The 22121-nt window shown below is 42.9% G+C and overlaps 1 protein-coding gene across 1 annotated transcript; it reads left to right on the plus strand.

Moving 5' to 3' along the window:
- The first annotated feature begins 6163 nt into the window (after positions 1 to 6163).
- BMP2 (bone morphogenetic protein 2) lies at positions 6164 to 17842 on the plus strand. Its single transcript, XM_020915958.2, has 3 exons — positions 6164 to 7261; positions 8410 to 8759; positions 16144 to 17842. Exons 2-3 carry the CDS (start codon positions 8417 to 8419, stop codon positions 16986 to 16988), a joined length of 1188 nt encoding a protein of 395 aa, XP_020771617.1. The 5' UTR covers positions 6164 to 7261; positions 8410 to 8416; the 3' UTR covers positions 16989 to 17842.
- The last annotated feature ends 4279 nt before the right edge of the window (positions 17843 to 22121 follow it).

A 22121-nucleotide genomic window follows, 5' to 3' on the forward strand; every position in this document is an offset into this window, starting at 1 on the left:
ACTGCTGGAGTCTACCCAAACCCGTGTCCATTAAGTTGGTGATGCCATCCAACTATCTCATCCTCTGTTGTCTCCTTCTCCTCCTGTCCTCAATCTTCGCCAGCATCAGGGTCTTTTCAAATGTGTCAGTTCTTTGCATCAGGTGGTCAGAGTATTGGAGTTTCACCTTCAACATCAGTCCTCCAATGAACACCCAGGACTGATCTCCTTCAGGATGGACTGGTTGGATCTCCTTGCAGTCCAAGGGACTCTCAAGAGTCTTCTCCAACACCACAGTTCAAAAGCATCAATTCTTCTGTGCTCAGCTTTCTTTATAGTCCAACTCTCACATCCATACATGACTACTAGAAAAATCATAGCCTTGACTAGACGGACCTTTGTTGACAAAGTAATGTCTCTGTTTTTTAATATGCTGTCTAGGTGGGATATAACTTTCCTTCCAAGGAGTAAGCGTCTTAATTTCATGGCTGCAATCACAATGTGCAGTGATTTTGGAGCCCTAAAAACTAAAGTCAGCCACTGTATCCACTGTTTCCCCATCTATTTGTCATGAAGTGATAGGACCGGATGGCATGATCTTAGTTTTCTGAATGTTGAGTTTTAAGCCAACTTTTTCACTCTCCTCTTTCACTTTCATCAAGAGGTTCTTTAGTTCTTCTTCACTTTCTGCCGTATGGGTGGGGTCATCTGCACATCTGAGGTTATTGATATTTCTCCCAGCAATCTTGATTCCAGCTTGTGCTTCCTCCAGCCCAGTGTTTCTCATGAGGTACTCTGCATATAAATAAGCAGGGTGACAGCATACAGCCTTGACGTACTCCTTTTCCTATTTGGATCCAGTTTGTTGTTCCATGTCCAGTTCTAACTGTTGCTTCTTGACCTGCATATAGGTTTCTCAAGAGGCAGGTCAGGTGGTCTGGTATCCCCATCTCCTTCAGAATGTTCCAGTTTATTGTGATCCGCACAGTCAAAGGCTTTGGCATAGTCAATAAACCAGAAATAGATGTTTTCCTGAAACTCTCTTGCTTTTTTGATGATCCAATGAATGTTGGCAATTTGATCTCTGGTTCCTCTGCCTTTTCTAAAACAAGCTTGAACATCTGGAAGTTCACGGTTCACATATTGCTGAAGACTGGCTTGGAGAATTTTAAGCATTACTTTACTAGCATGTGAGATGAGTGTAATTGTGCAGTAGTTTGAGCATTCTTTGGCATTGCCCTTCTTTGGGATTGGAATGAAAACTGACCTTTTCCAGTCCTGTAGCCACTGCTGAGTTTTCCAAATTTCCTGGCATATTGAGTGCAGCACTTTCACAGCATCATCTTTTAGGATTTGAAATAGCTCAACTGGAATTCCATCACCTCCACTAGCTTTGTTCATAGTGATGCTTCCTAAGGCCCACTTGACTTCACATTCCAGGATGTCTGGCTCTTGGTGAGTGTGAATGATTATATCATCGTGATTATATGGTCATGAAGGTCTTTTTTGTACAGTTCTGTGTATTCTTGCCACCTCTTCTTAATATCTTCTGCTTCTGTAAGGTCCATACCATTTCTGTCCTTTACTGAGCCCCATCTTTGCATGAAATGTCCCCTTGGTATCTCTGATTTTCTTGAAGAGATCTGTAGTCTTTCCCAGTCTATTCTTTCCTCTATTTCTTTGCATTGATCACTGAGGAAGGCTTTCTTATCTCTCCTTGCTATTCTTTGGAACTCTGCATTCATATGGGTATATCTTTCCTTTTCTCCTTTGCTTTTCGCTTCCCTTCTTTTCACAACTATTTGTAAGGCCTCCTCAGGCAACCATTTTCCCTTTTTCCATTTCTTTTCCTTGGGAATGGTCTTGATTCCTGTCTCCTGTACAATGTCATGAACCTCTGTCCAGAGTTCATCAGGTATTCTATCAGATCTAGTCCCTTGTAGTAATTCAAATTTGGCAACATTTTTGTTGTCTTGACACATATCCTCTCATTTATTTATCAATACAGCTCTGTGAGGAGATCAGCTATTAATCTCTACATGTTATTCATGAAGGAGCTCAGACTGTCCCAATTTGTTATTGCCTTAATCAATCTAAGTGGTAACCTTTCTGAATAAATACCCATTGTTAGGCAACCTGATAAAAACTGTTAGAATAAAAGAAGAAGAAAGGCATAATAGTCTTATCTTTCAAAATCAGGCCATAATATTTCAGGCAGAAGGCCAAGAAATACATTTAAAGATACATAGAGTAAGTAGCAATCAGAACCTTGTGTTTGTATGGCATTTTTTACTTCAAGTTCACACAGGCTAAGGATTTGACCTTTATCATGCTATGTGGCATCACCGACTCAATAGGCATGAGTTTGAGTAAACTCTGGGAGTTTGTGATAGACAGGGAGGCCTGGTGTGCTGCGATTCATGGGGTCGCAAAGAGTTGGACATGACTGAGCGACTGAACTGAACTGAACTGATGCTATCTGAGGCAGGTAGAACATATTTATTTACCCTGATTAACAAATGAGGCCAAAAGATGACCATTTTAAAATCAACCATCCATAGCCAGACTAGAAGTAGAATATAAGTCACCCAACTATGTCTCGGGCCGTAAGCAACATGTGCATACGGCATCTACTGTGCGTAACCTACAATATGATACAATCTGGTTAGATACATAAAATTCATTCTCTTAATTTTTAAGAGGAAGTCAGTATTTGCCTGAAAAGAATAACCCAGATTCCTGATACTAGGCCTTCTAGTATGGCTTTACCCCATATCACTTTACCCCATCCATCCTTCCACCATATCTAAACATGTGAAAGTGGCTCAGTCGTGTCCGACTCTTTGTGATCCCACCAACTACACAGTCCATGGGATTCTCCAGGCCAGAATACTGGAGTGGGTATCCTTTCCCTTCTCCAGGGGATCTTCCCAACCCAGGGATCAAACCCAGGTCTCCTGCATTGCAGGTGGATTCTTTACCAGCTGAGCCACAAGGGAAGTCCAAGAATCCTGGAGTGGGTAGCCTAGCCCTTCTCCAGGAATCTTCCCAGCCCAGGAATCCAACCAGGGTCTTCTGCATTGCAGGGGTATTCTTTACCAACTGAGCTATCAGGGAAGCCCCCACCATATCTAATTATACATCAAATAGGTAAAAGTTTGACCAGATTCTGCGCTTTGCTGTGGCTCCTGGTTCCTGTGAAAGAACATCATCCAGCTGATGTAAGTAAAACTGCTATTAGGTGCCACTTTAGTAACAAGCTGATAGGTGTGCTGCCAAGCCTAGAGGTTTCTCTGAGGAGTTGCTGCAGGTTTTGGTGGAATGACGATTATAAGGTAGATGTATCATTTCATGCCTGCTGTGACCTTTACAATATGTGAGGCTCATGATTTTAATGTTAATTTGCATAATGGTAGGCCTGCAAGAACAGTGGTGAATGCTAATAGCTGCAGGATGCAATAAAACTAAACATCATCTGGGCTGAACTGCTACAGGAAAAGTTGCCAAAGTATGACTCTTTAAGCACTTAATTTCATCCCAGGTCGTGTCCACATACAATTAAATAAGATTTCTGGTATCTCTTGAAAAACTGGCAAGAAGTGACTGGCAGTGAATAGCAGCAACCTCCTTCATATAGAACCCTAACTTGATAGGTTTTACTTTTTCATGTAACTTCCTCTCACCACACCCCACATCTGGCAGATAAACTAAACTTAATACACTAAGAAAGAAAAAAATCTCATTTTATGGGCTGAAAAATTTGTAATGAACCTTTGAAAAGGGTAGCATTGGCCATAGCTAGCAGCAAGCAATATTTTCAAAGGAAACAGATAGTGTCAACTCAAACTACTAACCCTACATTTTGAGTTGCAGGTGGGAAGGTGGCTGTTCACAAAGAGATTAAAAAGAATTGCCCATTTAGACTTATTGTTTTAAACTATTTCTGTTGCCTGGAAAATGGGTAGGTATGATTATCCTGAACTTTGCACCCCAAATCAGTCTCTGGAGCTTATTTATTAATGTTTACTTATGTATTTACTTATTTATTGGCTTTTCTCCCAAGTGTTCAAACTCATTTTCACCACAAGAGGGCAGCCATCTCTAAAAAACAACCAGAGAGCCTGGCTCTTAGGGGAAACAGGGCCAACGTTTAGGAAGTCGTGCTTGGGAAAGGCAGCCTCATGTAATCAGGTATCACATATATAAGAGATTCTGTGATGGGCAACACTGAATGGGATAAAGTATCCAGAAATGCCAATTGTCCCTGTGATTCTTGATGATCAAAGATTATTTCACAAACTGACAAAGCTCCCAATTTATGAAGGGCTACAGCTGTGAGACATCCTTGATGTCAACACCAGAGATTTATTTTTCATCCTCACTTGAGGCATGTTCAATAGCTGTCAACTTTCTCCTCCCCTTTAGAAGCTACACACTGATTTAGGTTTCATATAAGTTTTGTTTTGTTTTTTAAATCTCACTGATGACAGAAACAATTGTTAACTCCTCAAACTTGATAGGGAAGGAAATAGTTTCAAAAGCACAATAAACATTTGTGACTTAAAGTGCCTGTGAATAGAATATGTTCTCTTGCCAACTTGTTTGGTGTCCAATGATTCAGAGTGGCAATCAGCTTCCATAGAGTTTCATTTTCGGGGGGGGGGTGGGGTGGGGGAAGTACCATGTTCCTGAATATTTTGTACCCCCCTCCCCAACTCATTTATTTTCCTGGTAGGCAGGCTTCCTCAGAAATACCTTATTTGACCTTTATACTTTCAGAAACAGCTAGGGCCTAATTCCCCCTCTGTGGGTTGCTAATCCGATTTACGTGAGCGGAACCTACAATTATTTTAGCTTCCCAACTGAAAAAATAATACACATGGATAATAGATTGCTATGAGCTCTTGCTTCAGACTTTTTCTGCTCTACAGGCTGAAGGTTCTGCGCAGGCGAGCTTGATTTTGTCCGTCTGGCCTTTTCCAAAATTTTTCTGCTTTTGGCTTCTGGGATCATTCGGGTAAACTGGTTGAGCTGTGCATGGGCGATCCTAGGATCCTGGAAAGGACGGCAAGCCTTGGCCTTGGGACTTGCGGTACAGCAGACTGTCTCAGCTGAGGAAAACAAGTCACTTGACCACATGTCACAGACCTGCCGCTGGGACCTGGTGGAAGTGGGTGGGGCAGAAGGTTCTAAGGTCTCAGACCAGAGCTGTTCTGGCCCCTCGGCTCACACTGTGCCATTATTTTACCTTCCTCTGCAGTTGCTAGTGGCCTGCCCCTGAGCTAGGCGAGATAAATAGAAGGCATGAAGTGATTTCTACGGTAAAAAGAAAGAAAATCCCTCTCATCCTCTCTTCATACACACATACACACACACACACACACACACACACACTCCACGTTGCGCATGTCACGTATAGTAAAAGGAAATCCACTTCACACAGACATGTTTATAGAAACCTGTGCTTTGGTAGCACAAATTTACATATACGGATATATTTATAGAAACCCACGTGTGTATTTGTGTGTTAAACATACATTTATTGGAATAAAAAGGCACATTTATATAAATAAATTTACATATGTAAATGAATATGTCTCTCAGTGTTAAAGTTTAAGTTACACGCAAATCCAATCTCTAGTTTTCTTTTAATTTTCCTCTCACCTCGGGTAAACACAGAAGAGTGTACCCTACGCCTATGCCAAGATGCTTTGTAACTTGGTTGAGTTCTTCTTTAATCGTCTATTACGGAGTATCTTCAAACTGAAAGCTAAATAACGGGCCAGGAGGGGAAATAAGGCCCGACCTGGCATTCGTCGGAATTTCGTCCTGGGAGTCCCAGCTAGGGCCAGGCGCTCCGACGGATCTCCCCTTTGAGGGCAGGGGCTGGAGGCACGAGCGCCCCCGCGGCGGCCGCGGGTCCCCGCCCTCGGCCCCACCCCACCGCGGCTGCCCCGGCTGCCCCGGCTAGCCGTCCACACCCCTGCACACTACTCCCGCCCGCTCGGGGATCCCCGGCGAGCCGCGCCACCGAGGGGGAGGGTGTTCGGCCTGGGCCGGGAGGGAGACGGCAGGCGGCGTCCCCTTTAAAAGCCGCGAGCGCCGCGCCACGGCGCCGCCACCGCCGCCGTCGCCGCCAGAGTCCTCGCCCCGCCGCGCCGCGCTGCGCCCGGCTCGCGCTGCGCCCGCCGCTCTGCTTCCCACACCCTACCCGGGATTGGCAGCTGCCGCCAGACATCAGCCGCCGTAGGCTCCGCCGCCCACCGAACTACCTCGGGGCGAGCGCCTCGCGGATTACTAGGGACTCAGAGACACCCGCGCCCGCAGACCCCGCTCTGGTTAGAGCGCCCGGCAGTGCGCGCCGCTGCGCCGTGGCCTCGGCTGACCGGGCCGCGCCGGAGCCGAAGACCGGCGCGCTGAGCCCGAGCGCCGCGATGCCGATCACCTCCCACCGGAGCTCGGGGACCTGGAACGCGCCGACCGAAGTGTGATAGGACCCCAGGCTGGCCACAAAGGGTGCAGTGGCTTGGCCTGGGGGCGAGGAGACCGAGGGAAGAGTGCGGCCACCCGCCTCGGCGGCCCGATACTCGGCTCGACTCGCCGGAGAATGTGCCCGAGGACGCCGGAGCGCCGGAGCCGCGGTGGTTTCAACTGGCTAGCGCTAATGGGGGTGCGCTGGAGGAAGGCAGAGTGATGCGGGGGGGCAACTCGCCCGGCACGAAGATCGCCGCTGCGCCCTTCCCCGGACCCGGCGTCGCCCAGGATGGCTGGCCCAAGCCATGGGCCGTGGCGGAGCTAGCGCCGAGCGCCCAACCCTCGCCCCCAGAGTCCCGGAGCCGGCCCCGCTCGGGGCCACGCGTCCCGCGGGCGCTGGTTCCTAAGGACGACGACAGCACCAGCTTTTCCTTTCTCCCTTCCCTTCCCTGCTCTGCACTCCTCCCCCTGCCCGCTGTTGTTGTGTGTCAGCACTTGGCTGGAGACTTCTTGAACTTGCAGGGAGAATAACTTGCGCTCTCCACTTCGCCCGGGTGCCTCTGCCCCAGCGGACCAGCCTCACCGCCTGCGAACCCCGCCGCCCCTGCCACTTCTCCGCCAGGCCCGACCCGAGACGCCGTTCCCTGCGTGCTGGGAGGGACTGCCTGGCCGGCACCCGGGAGAAGGAAGAGAAGGAAAGGAGCCCGGTCCCCGCGCCAGGTCCTTCAGCCAGAGCTTTTTCCATGTGGAGGCTCTTTCAATGGACGTGTCCCCGCGTGCTTCTTAGACAGTCTGCGGTCTCCTAAAGGTGACAACGTGGGCCGGGGCTGGGGGTGGGCGCGGGTCTCCGGCAGCCACAGCAGCCGAGCCCCTCCCGGGGCCAGGCCTGGCGGGACGTAAACAGAACAGGTCCACGTGCAGCCCAGCCGCCGAGGGGATACCCACATCCTACCGCCCCTGGCCACCTTAGGCTTTGCCCTCCTGGTCGCACTCTTCCGCCCCTCCTCCCTCTCCTTCTTCGGGATTTTATTAGGGCTGTTAACACTGGGATGATTTTTTTTTTTTTTTAAGTTAAAGAAGTCCCTTCTAGAGGGTGGCCCGTGGATTTCACCCGTTAGCTGCCAACCTGTACGTCCTGTTGTGGCGATCCGTTTTAATTTCAAGTTTCTCCCGGAGAACTGCTCTCTCTACTCAGAGCCGCGTCCCATTTAGGAAAATATTATACGTTGGGATTCTCCCTGTTTTTTTTTTTTTACCATGAATGCAAGGGGGCAGTTATTTTGTGCCACCTTGAACTGACACGTGAATTAATAGATATTAGCCATCTACCTAATAGGAAGATACCTGTGTATATTTACTGCATAGGAGGGGGTGGGGGGGTAGGGAATGGAGTGGCCTGCCCTGACACTTCTGAGGTTAGGTTCGGGTCATAGGTTGTGAGTGATTTCGGAAGTTGTGTCCTGGAGTTTATTCGCTCTGGAAGTTACAGACCCTGTGTGTATCAGGAAGTTCTATACAGTGCCTGTAAGGCAGTCACATGCACCATTTGTGCGTGTTTATATGCAAGTGAGCGCTGTGTGTTTGGGTTAGGTTAGGGGACGGAGAAATGTGAGACTAAGCGGTGGTTTTCCCAGGTTCCCTATACAGCTGTCAGCGTGAGTGTCACAGAAAAAAAAAAAAAAGTGACAGTCACTGACGCGGGGTGGGGTGGGGGGCAAATCTTGACGGGTTGAGAATGGGATGGGAGCGGGAAAAAGCCATCTGGCGCAGGAACTAGGTATTCTTCCATTCTCCCAAACGTTTGAGCTTCAGCTCCTCTGAAGTATCCCCGCGAGTGCTGTCAGCCAGGTGGGCACCCTGGAGGAGGAGGCAAATGGACGAAGCGGGAGCCCGCGGGGGCGGAAGGGGTGAGGACTGGGCGGGAAACTCCGTGACTAATGTCGGCCCTGTCCGCAGGTCGACCATGGTGGCCGGGACCCGCTGTCTTCTAGCGTTGCTGCTTCCCCAGGTCCTCCTGGGCGGCGCGGCCGGCCTCATTCCCGAGCTGGGCCGGAGGAAGTTCGCGGCGTCTGCTGGCCGCTCCTCATCCCAGCCTTCGGACGACGTCCTGAGCGAGTTCGAGTTGCGGCTGCTCAGCATGTTCGGCCTGAAGCAGAGACCCACCCCCAGCAGGGACGCCGTGGTGCCGCCCTACATGCTGGACTTGTATCGCCAGCACTCGGGCCAGCCCGGTGCGCCCGCCCCCGACCACCGGCTGGAGAGGGCTGCCAGCCTCGCCAACACCGTGCGCAGCTTCCACCACGAAGGTGAGGCGCGGGGCCGGAGCTTGGGGGCGGAGACGGGGGCGGGGAGTCGTCCGGCAAAGCGCCCCGCCGTGGGCAGACTGCAGGCATCCCTGGCAGGGCAGCTTGGCCCGGGCGCTGCAGACATTTCCCTGTTTGTGAGAACCTTTCCGAACCTGGCTTTCACGCACTGCCTGTGTGGCGGGAGACCCAGGGATTCCCTTTCGGTAAATCGGCACTCTTTTCCTGGCTTGGAGCCAGAAGAGCGACTCCTCCTCCAGGAACTGGAGAGAAATTAAATGATGGGGAAGATGAGGGCAAAAGGCATGCCCCTAGACTGCGAAACGTGTAAGAATTCCTTAGGAGAAGAATGAGAAGGAGGGGGGCTGATTGGGATCTCTCCATGTCTGTTTGGAAGCCTTTGCTCTATAAATCTGCTTCTCTTGCTTAAGCCAGGGTTTCAGGCATGACAGCGCCACGGGCAGAATTTTCAGAGATAGTATTGAAAAATCAAAGCCCAGGGCCCCAAAGTCTTTCTAATTTACAGTAGATCTGGGCCTGGTTTGGAAGATTTCAAATCCCTATCTAATCCTCGTGGGAGATCAATTCCCCAATCAATCTTACTGTTTCCACAATGACTTTCTTGTCTTCTGCTTAAATCTGAGATGAACTTCCTAACAGAGACAAGGCTAGCCTTCAGATGAAAGCTTTTGCAGCAGCTAGCTGCTTGTTTTCCTTTTAGTGCATTGAAATGTGAATTTTTTTTTCTTTTATGATATGGATGTGGTTTTTCTAAGGTAGGGTATTTCTGCTTGTTTCATCAGAAAGGCATTTAGTGGATTTGAAATGTCTTAGAGCAACTTTTGAGATCTGTTGTACCCAAGTTCTTAGGGCAATTACTCAAAAATACGTTCCACTGCAATTCTTTTTTTACACTTTTAAATGCTCCTTTGGCTTAACACATTCTAAACAGAGCCCAGGTTCCTTCAAGTTCTAGAGGAGGATCCCAAGTTGTATATCACAGAGCAGCCACTTGTAGAATATTGAAGAACTAGGATATAGTTCCCTTTTTCTTACCTTGCCCTGCCGAGGTGGTCGGTTTCAAGTGGAAATCTGTGCTCTGATATAAGCAAATCAGTAGTGTCACAGGCAAGCGTTTTCTCCCAGTGTGGAAGACTTACACTGTGAGAACAGCAGTTGATAGTGGGAAGGGGTTGTAAAGGCAGGCTACATTACTTCATCAAGGCAGCTATACGTAATGAAGGGGACATTGAATTGATAATCAGTTCATTTTTCAGCACGTTTCTAAGTGAGGTGCTCTCTGCTAGCAGAAATTAGGTTTGGAAGGAAGAAAGATCTCATATTACTCCTTCAGGTTTCATCTACTGAAAGCACAAGTTGTCTGTTGTCATGTAGAAATGTTTTTGTTCATGTACATTCTATCATCACCACCTTGGAGTGATTATAGATCCAGCTCACCATTCCCAACTGATGCTGATTAGATTTGTTTTTCTGGATAGAAAAGTAATACAAATTGCTATTTTGGCTTCCTCTCCTGGAGATATAGCAAGGAAATCATTCTTTATTTTTAAGGCCAAGAAGGTACTGCGTGTCTCTTGGAACTTAAAAGGAAGATAGATCATTTAAAACATTTGACACCTAAAAATACTCAGTTGCATGACAATCCCATCAGTGAAGTCTTCATATTTCTCCTTCCTCTTGAAGTGCCTTGACCAAATCTAAACAGGCAAACTTAATATAGTGCATTATTTTAACTTAAATAGCCTACTTGAGCTTATAAGTTAGAATTTATGTCTTTAAACATGTTAAGTGTTCTGTGCCAAATAGTACAGAAGTTACCAACTTGCTTAAAATCAATTTGTAATAACTTCAGATTTTAATGCAATTAGATGATAGGAAAAGGCTATGTAATGTTTGCCCCAAATTTCAGCAAACCCATTTCTTTTCTTGTTATGACTAGCATATAATCAGTATGCTCCAAGTTGCCCTTCTTTTGAAGACCAGTTCATTTTTATATAGCCCGGAATTTGGTTTTTGTAAATATTTTTGTTTACAAAACATCCATGCATGACACTAAAAAAATCTTTTAATAGATCATGTGATTAAGGCTTAGGGTTTAAGAGCAGAATTTGGTCCATAGAGTCTTCATAGGTGTTTATTTATTAAAGGATCAAAGGATCTGATTACAAGAATTACCTGTTAGTTTTATTTGTGGGCAGGATCTAGGTGATTTGGTGAAATACAAGACAAGAAATATCATGGTGGCGTTCTTTCAGCCAGTGTGAGAAGATAATGGATCCACATCGTAGGTGCTCAGTCACAGAAATGCTCAGTTGTCATTTCTCCTATTAAACTTTCTTTAGTACTTTCTACAGTGGCTTTTATTTGGGAGAGCCTAAGTACTGCAAACATTTTCTTCTTTCAAAGTTGTTAAAAAGTACTTCAGCCTCATAGGCCTTTCAGAACTGCCACTGAGGATAAAAAAATCACTTCTTTTAACTGGAAAATGTGCTTTGCTTATAGTTAAAAGCACATTGAAACTGGTTGACTTCTTTGGCCCTGCAAAAAATCTTTATTCTTTCCTGTCAGATTGGAATATGGAAGGACCACATGCTTGCTCTCCAGACTCTGAAGGACACAATTCTCTTTTTGCCTGAAATAATTGAATTATTTGCCCCTATGGCTAAAGCTTTGAATTAAACATTAACTTTTTCTCTACAAATGTAATTTTCATGAAAATACCCAATTAAAAGGAAAATTCAGGAAACAACTACTGCCCTGTGAAGGAACACTGATTCCCAGTACAACACCGGGATTCCCAATTAAACATTGATTCCCAATTTGAACACAGATTCCCAGTACAACCAAAGGATTTGGACACATATACTCACCAAACCAGTGTTCACCTGTGGATGCTTCCCAGGTGTCCCCAGGTATTTCAGCGTGAACAGGAAAGCACCCCCCCCCCCTTATGTAGAACAGGCATTCTGTTGGGAAACGCTCATAGATGGAGCCTTTGGTGCCCAGAGAGTTCTTGTACTAATGTTTTACATGCTGCTTCTTTTTTAGTGGCTCCTCTCTGTTCCCTGTTGATCCCTCCTCATTGAGCTATTTTGTCTTATTTTTAAAGACTTGGCCTTTTGTATCTTTCACCAGGTAGGCAACTTATAATAAGAGGACACTGGATCATTCCACAGGTGTTGGAGTTAAGGGTGTGCAGAGGCCAAATCAGAGTTAGTGAATGTGACCATGTTCTCTCTTTTAGCTGCCGTCTCCTTTGTTGTCTTTAATTTTTAACTGATTCATTTGAACCTTTTGTATTTAATCTTTTTTTTCTCCTTGATGCATTAATTTTCTCCCTCCCTCCCTCTCTCTCTCTATATATATATGTGTGTGTGTGTGTATTCTCTAATCATTACATTTTGGACATGATTATTTATTACTTTCCACTACTTCCATTTTATTTCAGGGTAATATTTTCCAACCTTACTGACTAGCTAGAACATTTGCAGGTTTTCATTGTTGTTTTCTTAACGAACATTTTTTTATTCAAAGATTGTTGCAAAATTCTCAAAACGTAATGACAACTCACTTTTTGCTAAAACTTATCATACTGTAGGAGAAAAAGACAGCCACAGAATATCAGTGGTTCCAAACAAGATCTGCATGTCCCAGTGCCTGCCACTTTACTTTTCTGCTTATTTAGTCCTATCTGCTTCCTCCATCATTTTCTATTCCTTTAACTGGGACAGAACTCACCCTGCAGATATATTTGTATTAAATATAAATCTGCCTCTGTTGGTTTTGACTTTTGCTTGAGTTTTTGACTCCTCCCCCATGTTAGATGGTGCCATCTAGTGGCCAGAAACCTGGGGACTGCAGTAGGCTCAACTGCATAGCTATGCACTGTGACCTTAGGAAAGTCACATAACCTCTCTGAGTTCCACTTATTTCATTTCCAAAATGGAGCTAGTAACAGTTTCTCTCTAATTGATCTGTCATAAAGTAATTCATATTACCCTGGTAATTCCCTGGTCTAGGGAAGAGGAAGTCAAATTGAGCATAGGCTAGCTGTGGGAATTCAGCCTTATCTTTGGATTATTTTGATATAGATGAATAATTGACAGTGTAGATGATTAAGTTAGAACTTTGCTTTTGGGAGAGAGGTTGAATGTCATTTTTACCTTATTTTTCCTTACTTTCCCACATTTTTGCAGCCATAGCTCCGTTTATTTGATTAAGAACTTAGAAGTTCAGGGACCCACATCTAAAATAGTCTGGAATCCTCAGATCCCTTGGCAAGGGATTGCAGCTTATTCAATAAAGATTATTTACATATACCTCAGAGAAATGTACATTACCTACTTAGGTAAGTGCCCCGTTATTTTCAGAATCCCCAGGCTTGATGTGATTTGTAACTTCTTTACTTCATTTCAAAAAGTTCAGATTTTTTTCTACCTTCTAGAAAAAATTCATGTTCCCTTGCAGATCAAAGGAGAGGGTACCCTAACTTTGGTCAGTTTTCCTGGGTTTGGGGATTCCTGTGACCTTCTGATGTATCTCTGTGACCAGAGTCTGCAATCAGGGGTCTTGTTGTAGAGGCCTTTGAATTAAGAAGGGATAGTGGTCCAGTAGGGATTAGGTTGACTGAGGTGAAGCTACAAAATTGAAGAAAGATCTTCACATTACTAGTTAATATTTAATAGTGTAAGTTTTTTCCTTTGCTAAGTGAGCCTTCTTTTGCCACTTATTAATACCTCCAATGAGATTTTGCAGCACCTGATACTGCCTTTTAATAGGCTATGTCCAGTTGAATTGTGGGAGTTTTATATAATTCAGTAATACATTGGTCTTTTGGAGGGTTATTGTTCTATTTGGGCTTCCCAGGTGGCTCAAGGTAAAGAATCTGCCTGCCAATGCAGGAGACACCAGTTGGATCCCTTGATTGGGAAGGTCCCCCTGGAGGAGGAAATGGCAATCCACTCCAGTATTCTCATCTGGGGAATCCCATGGTCAGAGGAGCTTGGTGGACTACAGTTCATGGGGATTCGAAGAGTTGGATATGACTGAGCATACATTCATTGTTGTTCTATTTAATGCCTCTTTTATACCCATCCTCCTTGCTTCATTTACTCGTTTCTCATGCTTACCTGAGAGATTGTTCATCTTCTTCCTGGCTGTGTGTGATATTTCTCTAGGCTTGTTTGTCAATACAGCTGTTCCACAAAGGTCCCAGATAATGTGACTTTCCTTCCCCTCTTTAAGAAGAGCAAGAAACTCATATGTGTTCGAGATCATCGAAGTCAGTTGCTTGGGGCCAGGTCTGGCTTTGGATCATTATGTCTGGAGAACGCTGCTGATTTTTACATCACTCCTGTTTTCTCTGGTAGCTTCTCTGCTGAAAGTGGAAACATCAGAGGGCTCCTGAATTGCAGGGGGTAAACACAATCCTTGATATTGAAGGAGGGCTCAGGTTGATTGGTGGGAGGGTTATTTTAAAATAGTGCCTGGTCTGAAGTACCATTAGCCAGGCAGCAGAGTTTAGAGCTCTCCCAAAGGTAGCCCTTTGGTGTGGGTTAGTCCGTGTCTAAGGAAAGGAGCTTTAGATCTACTCATCCATGTCTTCAACTCTTACTCCTTGGCCAACACTAATGGTTCTTCTGTTCATCTTTATATTATTTAACAAAAAAGGCACTTTGTTTCTGGCAATTATACTTGAACATGAAAAGCATTCTTTAAAACCTTTAGGTTCAAAGGGCAATTCCCCAGCTTCCAGCATTCCCTCACCTGGGAGCTGCTGGAAATACTGAATCTCAGGCCCCACCCCAGACTCACCGGTAGGGTCAGAATCTACATTTGAAGAGTTAAGGTGTCTTGGGTGATTTGCATGAAGGTTAAAGTTTCCAAGCATCCCATTAAAGCATTCCTCCATAATTTAGTGTAAACCACCCCTGTTGACCTTAGCTTGCAGCAATGACTGTTGCTTTGATGATGAAGGTTTATAAGGTAGAACCTTTGAGTGAATGATCTGATTATCCTTTGCTAAGATATCTAGATTTTGTGAACAATGAATAGCTATTTGGTTTAGGAAAAATAACAATCATAAAATTAATGAAAAATGATTTCCTCTTATGGTGATGACATGGAACTGTGGCTAAATTGATTTTGCTGGCACTCAGGTTGGATCCTGAATGAAGCAGGTAAAATTTGTTGACAGTGAAATGACAGGATGTGGTAAAGCTAGATGAAAGTAAACCCAAATATCTCAAAATTCCAGTGCTTTCACTATTAATTTAGTAATAATGGGTACTTTTTATGAATTGCAGACTAAACATTCAAGGTGCTATGTTATATTGTTTGTTCAAAAAGCAGTACTTAAAATTGAAATTCTAAGATTTTAAATCAGGAAGAATTTTCTACATATAGCCCACTTAAATGACTATTTTAAAATAATGATAATAGATACAAAATGATTATTCTGTACTTAGATTATCTCTTACATCATGAATATCATAATGGAATTTCTGTAGATTTTCATAAATTTAGCAGGGGGGTTTGTCTGTATCCTATAGCCTGTTATTGGGTGTGTATATATATATTTTTTGTTTGCTTGTTTTTAAGAAGAGAATTATTTTTTTCCCCAAAAGCATCTGAAATGAGATTTTTATTTTTGAGGTCATAAGGAGGTGAGAGAACAAAGTTGGCAAGTTAACTTCTCTTGAAATTGTCCAGCCTTAATTACAATAGTGTCCTAGTTCCACCCTTACGTTTCCAAATAAGCAGATCCCTTGTAAATGCCTTTGTTTCTGGACTTTTGAGTAAAATAGTAGGGTGTACTTTGCAAAATGTCATCGTTGATGTTGAGTTTCAGAGTCTTTAATTAGGAAACTGAAATCTGTATATCGAGATTTGTAAATCATCTAAATTGCAGAGTAATGTTTTAGAATACCGCTTAAGGGATTGACATTAAAGCCTTTTTCTTTTTAAGAAATGCAATAATTTCCTCAAATCCTCACTCATTAGGCCTCTACTAACTACAGTGCTGACTTTTTTTTTTTGCCCTAAAGTCTGTGAATTCCAAAGAAATGCTTCACCATTCCCCCCATTATTATAGCCACCTGGAAGCAGTATTCACATATTAGATTAAAACAAAAATGACAATAAATTGTGAAATTTTGTTTCATGTTGTGTATATTGACATAAATGTATGGAAAAGGGAGGATAGTTTCTTTATCTAAAGGGGAAATTGTAATTTTCTGGTTGCAGACTTTACATGGGTTGAATCAAACCCTGAAGTGATGTTTATAAATCCTTATATACAATCAGACTGTCTTACTTGCCTTACTGAACAATTTTTCTTTTTTTCCACTTTTCCATATCAAATTAGAATCTTTGGAAGAACTGCCGGAAATGAGTGGGAAAACAACCCGGCGATTCTTCTTTAATTTAACTTCTATCCCCACTGAGGAGTTTATCACCTCAGCAGAACTTCAGGTCTTTCGGAAACATATGCCCGAAGCTTTGGAAAACAATAGCAGTTTCCATCACCGAATTAATATTTATGAAATTATAAAACCTGCCACAGCTAACTCCAAGTTCCCTGTGACCAGACTTTTGGACACCAGGTTGGTGACCCAGAATGCCAGTAGGTGGGAGAGCTTCGATGTCACCCCCGCCGTGATGAGGTGGACCGCCCAGGGGCTCACCAACCACGGGTTCGTGGTGGAGGTAGCCCACCCAGAGGACAGCTATGGGGCCTCCAAGAGGCATGTGCGGATTAGCAGGTCTTTGCACCAGGATGAGCACAGCTGGTCACAGATAAGGCCCTTGCTTGTCACTTTTGGCCACGATGGGAAAGGACACCCTCTCCACAGAAGAGAAAAGCGGCAAGCAAAACATAAACAGCGGAAACGCCTCAAGTCCAGCTGTAAGAGACACCCTTTATATGTGGACTTCAGTGATGTGGGGTGGAATGACTGGATCGTTGCCCCGCCGGGGTATCATGCCTTTTACTGCCACGGGGAGTGCCCTTTTCCCCTGGCCGATCACCTGAACTCCACGAATCATGCCATTGTCCAAACTCTGGTCAACTCAGTTAACTCTAAGATTCCCAAGGCATGCTGTGTCCCAACAGAACTCAGCGCTATCTCCATGCTCTACCTTGACGAGAATGAGAAGGTGGTGTTAAAGAACTATCAGGACATGGTTGTCGAGGGTTGTGGGTGTCGTTAGCACAGCAAAATAAAATAAATATATATATATATATATATTTTAGAAAAACAGCAAAAAAAATCAAGTTGACACTTTAATATTTCCCAATGAAGACTTTATTTATGGAATGGAATGGAGGAAAAAAAAACAGCTATTTTGAAAATATATTTATATCTACGAAAAGAAGTTGGGAAAACAAATATTTTAATCAGAGAATTATTCCTTAAAGATTTTAAAATGTATTTAGTTGTACATTTTATATGGGTTCAGCCCCCAGCACATGAAGTATAATGGTCAGATTTATTTTGTATTTATTTACTATTATAACCACTTTTTAGGAAAAATAGCTAATTTGTATTTATATGTAATCAAAGGAAGTATTGGGTTTGTACATAATTTTCCAAAAATTGTAGTTGTTTTCAGTTGTGTGTATTTAAGATGAAAAGTCTACATGGAAGGTTACTCTGGCAAAGTGCTTAGCACATTTGCTTTTTTTTTGCAGTGCTACTGTTAAGGTCACAAGTTCAAGTCCAGGAAAAAAAAAAAAGTGGATAATCCACTCTGCTGACTTTCAAGATTATTATATTATTCAGTTCTCAGGAATGTTGCAGAGTGGTTGTCCAGTCCGTGAGAATTTACATCCTTATTAGGTGGAATATTTGGATAAGAACCAGACATTACTGATCTAATATAGAAACCCTTCCCCTAACCCTTAATTTGCAGAAAGAGTAAAGCAAGACCAATAGAAATAATTAGGAAAACGATGAACCTGCAGGAAAGTGAATGATGGTTTGTTGTTCTTTCCTAAACTAGTGACCCCTTCAAAGGAGCTGGACTGGCCAAAGTATTAAATAAAATATAAGATTTCTTCATTATTGATATTGTGATCATGTATATTTAAAATTGATATCTAGTGGCCCTCATGAAGAGTTGGAAATCAATTTGTATTTCACTTTTACCTCACCGGGAGCTCTTTATGCTCAGAAGGACTCAATTTTCTAACTTTGCCCCCCACACAGCAAAATTGTTTTCTGCCTACCCCACTTCTCTGTTCCATCAGCTTGTTTTTCTTTCTAAGGTTATGTGTTTAAACACATTTCTCCAAATGTTAAACCTATTTCAGATAATAAATATCAAAGTTCTTTCATTTCATTCTATAAAGACCAACTTGCAAGAAAAAATGGTGCATTTGTACAGTGTTCACAAAGTTACCTTACATTTGCTTACACTTTTGCTTCTGAGGCTACTCATTTTGGAGGGAGGTAGGAAGAAGGCAAGGAGCTGTTGGAAATTTGCAAGCTAGTCATTGACTAATTCTTAAGAATTGATCAGTGCTTTAGTATTGCACATACACTTCTTTGGAGCAGGATTATTTAAGAGAAAACCAAAGCTACAAAATAGACAAAACCTGGGGAACCCAAGATAAAGTTTCAGAGATGATATTCCATGCAACTGAGGCAATGGTGCCAAAAAATTAGAAAGGGAAAGTGTCTAAGATCAGCTTCTACAGGGTCATCTGCCAACTGGACTGAAGCCCAAGCAGAATGAAGTCAAATTAGGCCACTCAGAATGAACACTTACAAGGGACAGGGCTTCTGTGTTCTGGGTTGAAATTAGACCCAAGGAAGGGTTGGGTGGGTATGCTTATATGGCCAAGGGTCCCACAACACCCCGTAATTTTACTTGAAGTATTTTAAGGTCAATTTTCTAGGACTTTGTGTCACCTCTTGTCCTACTGTGATTGGTCAGGTTTTGTTCTAATTTCCTTTCCTAGCCCTGCCTTGGAATTGGCCAAACAAAAGAGTATGTTAGTAAAGGAACACTGTCATCATCAGATTCTTCCCAGGAATTAACCTGTGATGAGCATCTTACATTTTGGATTATGTTTTGGGTATGATAGGTTTGACCCTGTGTTTTGAGATTATATAGGCAGATTTTTTTTTTTAAGTAGTGTTTTTGTTGTTGTTTAGCCCCTAAGTCATGTCCTACTCTTTTGCAACCCCATGAACTGCAGCCCACCAGGCTCCTCTGTTCATGGGATCTCCCAGGCAAGATACTGGAAGGGGTTACCATTTCCTTCTTCAGGGGATCTTCTCAACCCATGGATCGAACCCACATCATCTGTGTCTGCTTCACTGGCAGGTGAATTCTTTACCACTGAGCCACCTGGGAAGCAACAAGTTTTGAGATTATGTAGATCATATTTTTTTAGAAAAATTACTACAAGTTATCTTTTACTCCTTCCACTTTTAAAATCTTTTCGTTTCTTTTTATCCCTATCCTATTGCTCTTGCACCCAGCAGAAGGCAAGATCATCTCTGTCCCTCACACTCTTCTTCCTCTCTTGCCGTGGACGTGAGGGGCAGGCTGCACAGTCTTAACATCTTAAAAAATAGTAATCCATGTTTTGTCATTTCCAAATATTCCAGATGACAGCCCAAGAATTTCCATACATTTGGCAGTTTCATCCCTTTTTATACCTCTGCTTAATTGGTTCTGATTTTCTTAGTGAAAATGATTCTCAAGTGTGTTCTCTTGCATAATATATATGTGTAAATATATATAGACATATATATGTGTAATATATGTAAATATATGTGTATGAATATACATACAAATGTATAAATACATATAAACATATACAGAAACATGTGTAAATATATAGAGACATATATGTAATATATAAATGTACATATAAAGATATATGTGATAAGTATTACATATAGGTAGATGATGGTATTTTCAGTTTAGTTCCAGAGATTTTGTAATAGTTGAGGACTCTGAACCTCTTGGTAGTTGAATAGAGAAACAGAATAGTCTTACATATATTCTACATTCCTACAGACATTTTGGCTCACATTCTTCATTCTGAGAAAAAAGAAGTGTCATAACTAACCCCATGACACTGAATGTTTTCAGTTTTCAGTCTCTATTCTGTAGGAACCTTTGAATCCTTTTAGAATTGGCTTTCAAAAAATGTAAGTTTCTGAATTTGGGGAGATCACCTTTCAAAATTGATTAAGTCGTGTCATCTGGTTTTGTGCTTGTCTGGGCTGTGTCCGCTTCCCTGGCATGGTTTTAACTTGTATGGCAGGTCCAGATAGCTCTGTTCATTTTTTTGCCTTCAAAATTGGGGAGGAAGAAGATGAGTGGTTTACAGATTTCTCTATGCTTCCGCGTTTTTCATAATTTCTACTCCAACTGCTGCTTTATATTGTACCTCAAGAGGTGAAGAATGGAGAGATTATCTATCAGTCTTGTCTGTGTAACAAGCTACATCATTATGGATAATCTAAATGTTCCACATTTTTTCCTTAGTTTTTTATCAGAGGTAGGATAATCATTTGTGCAAATCAAAGCACTTTTTAAAATAGTATATTTCTATTCTTAGCTTATATTAATGTTAAGATATCAATTCACTGAATGTTAGATGCTACAGCCCCCCAATCTATAATAAAGCATAAAGAGCACAACCTTGCAGTAAAGAACAATTTAAATGCAGAAATAAGTGTGACATAGATGGGCAATCACAAAGAAGTAGAACTATTCTGTTCCTTTTCTGCTTTTTTTTTTTTTTGCAGGGGGCAGGTAGGGTGAGGTGAGATGGAGAATAAATGCAGGTCTACTTCACTCAGTAAATTGCTTTTCCTCTTGCCTCCACCCCACTGGGATAAATTATACCCTTATGGTATTCTCCAGGGCAGAATTTTCTGACCATCTCCCTGCCCTGCAAACTTCAAAGTGAACGTCTACCTAACAAATGATGCTCTAAATAAAACTTCTTAGATTTTGTTGTGCATGGGAATCACCAGTATCACTTCCAGGAGAATGCAGCCTTGATGCATCTACAGACTGTTTGGGGTCATGTTACATCAGTTTTGTTTCCATGAATCTGGGATAGGCCCTGAGATTCTACATATCCATCATGTTCCCAGGTGTAGGTTCTAAGAATTCTCAGTCACAACAGCAGAAAGTCAGACCCAGTTTAGGCCCCTCATTAAGACAGCAGCACTTAAAAGAAAAACAAAACAACCAAACCTATATACAGGAAGGCATTTAGATACATTTTATCTGAAATGATGCCCTATGTATTTTTTTCAAAGGCATTCTTTCCCCCACAAGATGACTGGCAATTTTGTGTTCTAGCCACCCTCAGACATGAAAACACTTGGTTACTTATCTTGTAAAATCTGCTCAGCTTGCTTGCTTGGGCATGTAGGTAGTCAGTTTAGTCAAATACGTGTCAGTACATCTATGTGGATGGGGGAGCAGGTGCAAGCCTTTAACGTACTTTTAAAAAGTTTAACACTTAAGTCAGTCCATGGAGTTGATCCCGTGTGATCTTAGTGCCAAGCATCTGAGTTAAAAGTTTTCCCTTTGAAGGCAGCAAATAGATGTCATACATTTGAAGCACTTGTTTATACTGAAAATGATGCTTGATTTTTTTTTAAGTTCTAAGACAGCTCACTGTACAGCACCACTGAGCCTAGAGGGTGATACAAAGCTTCCCAAGCTGGTATTTGACATTTGACTTAATGGATATTGGAATTTGTAATGCCGTGGTTGGCTTCGAACAAGGTGCTGAAGTGAATGGACTCTGGCTAGAAAAAGCAAAAGGAATTAAGTTCCCTCAGCAAAGAAGGAACTTTGTCTTGACCCCTTTTTTGTAGCAAGATGTCTTAGGAAGGTCATCTGTTTACTAGACTCATTTTACTTTTTGGGGGAGCACTTTGAAGGTTTCTTGCAAGCAATTCAGTTTGGAATATTTGTGGAAGTAATGCTGAAATGAATGAATCCTAATCTCAGATACACTCTTTATATATATAATGTTGACATATACATAGATATAGATACATACACACAGACACAGACATACACATATTTTTTCTCTTGCAGATATATATAACCCAGGGGGATAATATTGGTTTATTCCTGTCTGGGGTCCAAATGCTGAGTGTAGGGTGCCTAATTTTGTATCTCTTGGGTCTATCATTTCTTTTAGGTCTCCACACTTTGGACTGAGTCTCTCTGAGGTGCATAAGCAGTACGCCAGACAGCCAGACACTGGCTTGAATGCCACTTCCAGCCTGTGTTTGCCCCAAGCCCTGGGCCCAGCTCCAAGTCATGCCAGGACTGCATTCATGCTGCAGTGTG

Source organism: Odocoileus virginianus, chromosome 9 (assembly GCF_023699985.2).
Source record: "Odocoileus virginianus isolate 20LAN1187 ecotype Illinois chromosome 9, Ovbor_1.2, whole genome shotgun sequence".
Classification (NCBI taxonomy): domain Eukaryota; kingdom Metazoa; phylum Chordata; class Mammalia; order Artiodactyla; family Cervidae; genus Odocoileus; species Odocoileus virginianus.

Excerpts from the sequence above, each read along its gene's own strand:
- BMP2 (XM_020915958.2), top strand. The coding sequence starts at position 8,417 with ATGGTGGCCGGGACCCGCTGTCTTCTAGCGTTGCTGCTTCCCCAGGTC. Across the intron at positions 8,760-16,143 it reads GCGCAGCTTCCACCACGAAG|AATCTTTGGAAGAACTGCCG; the intron begins GTGAGGCGCGGG and ends ATATCAAATTAG.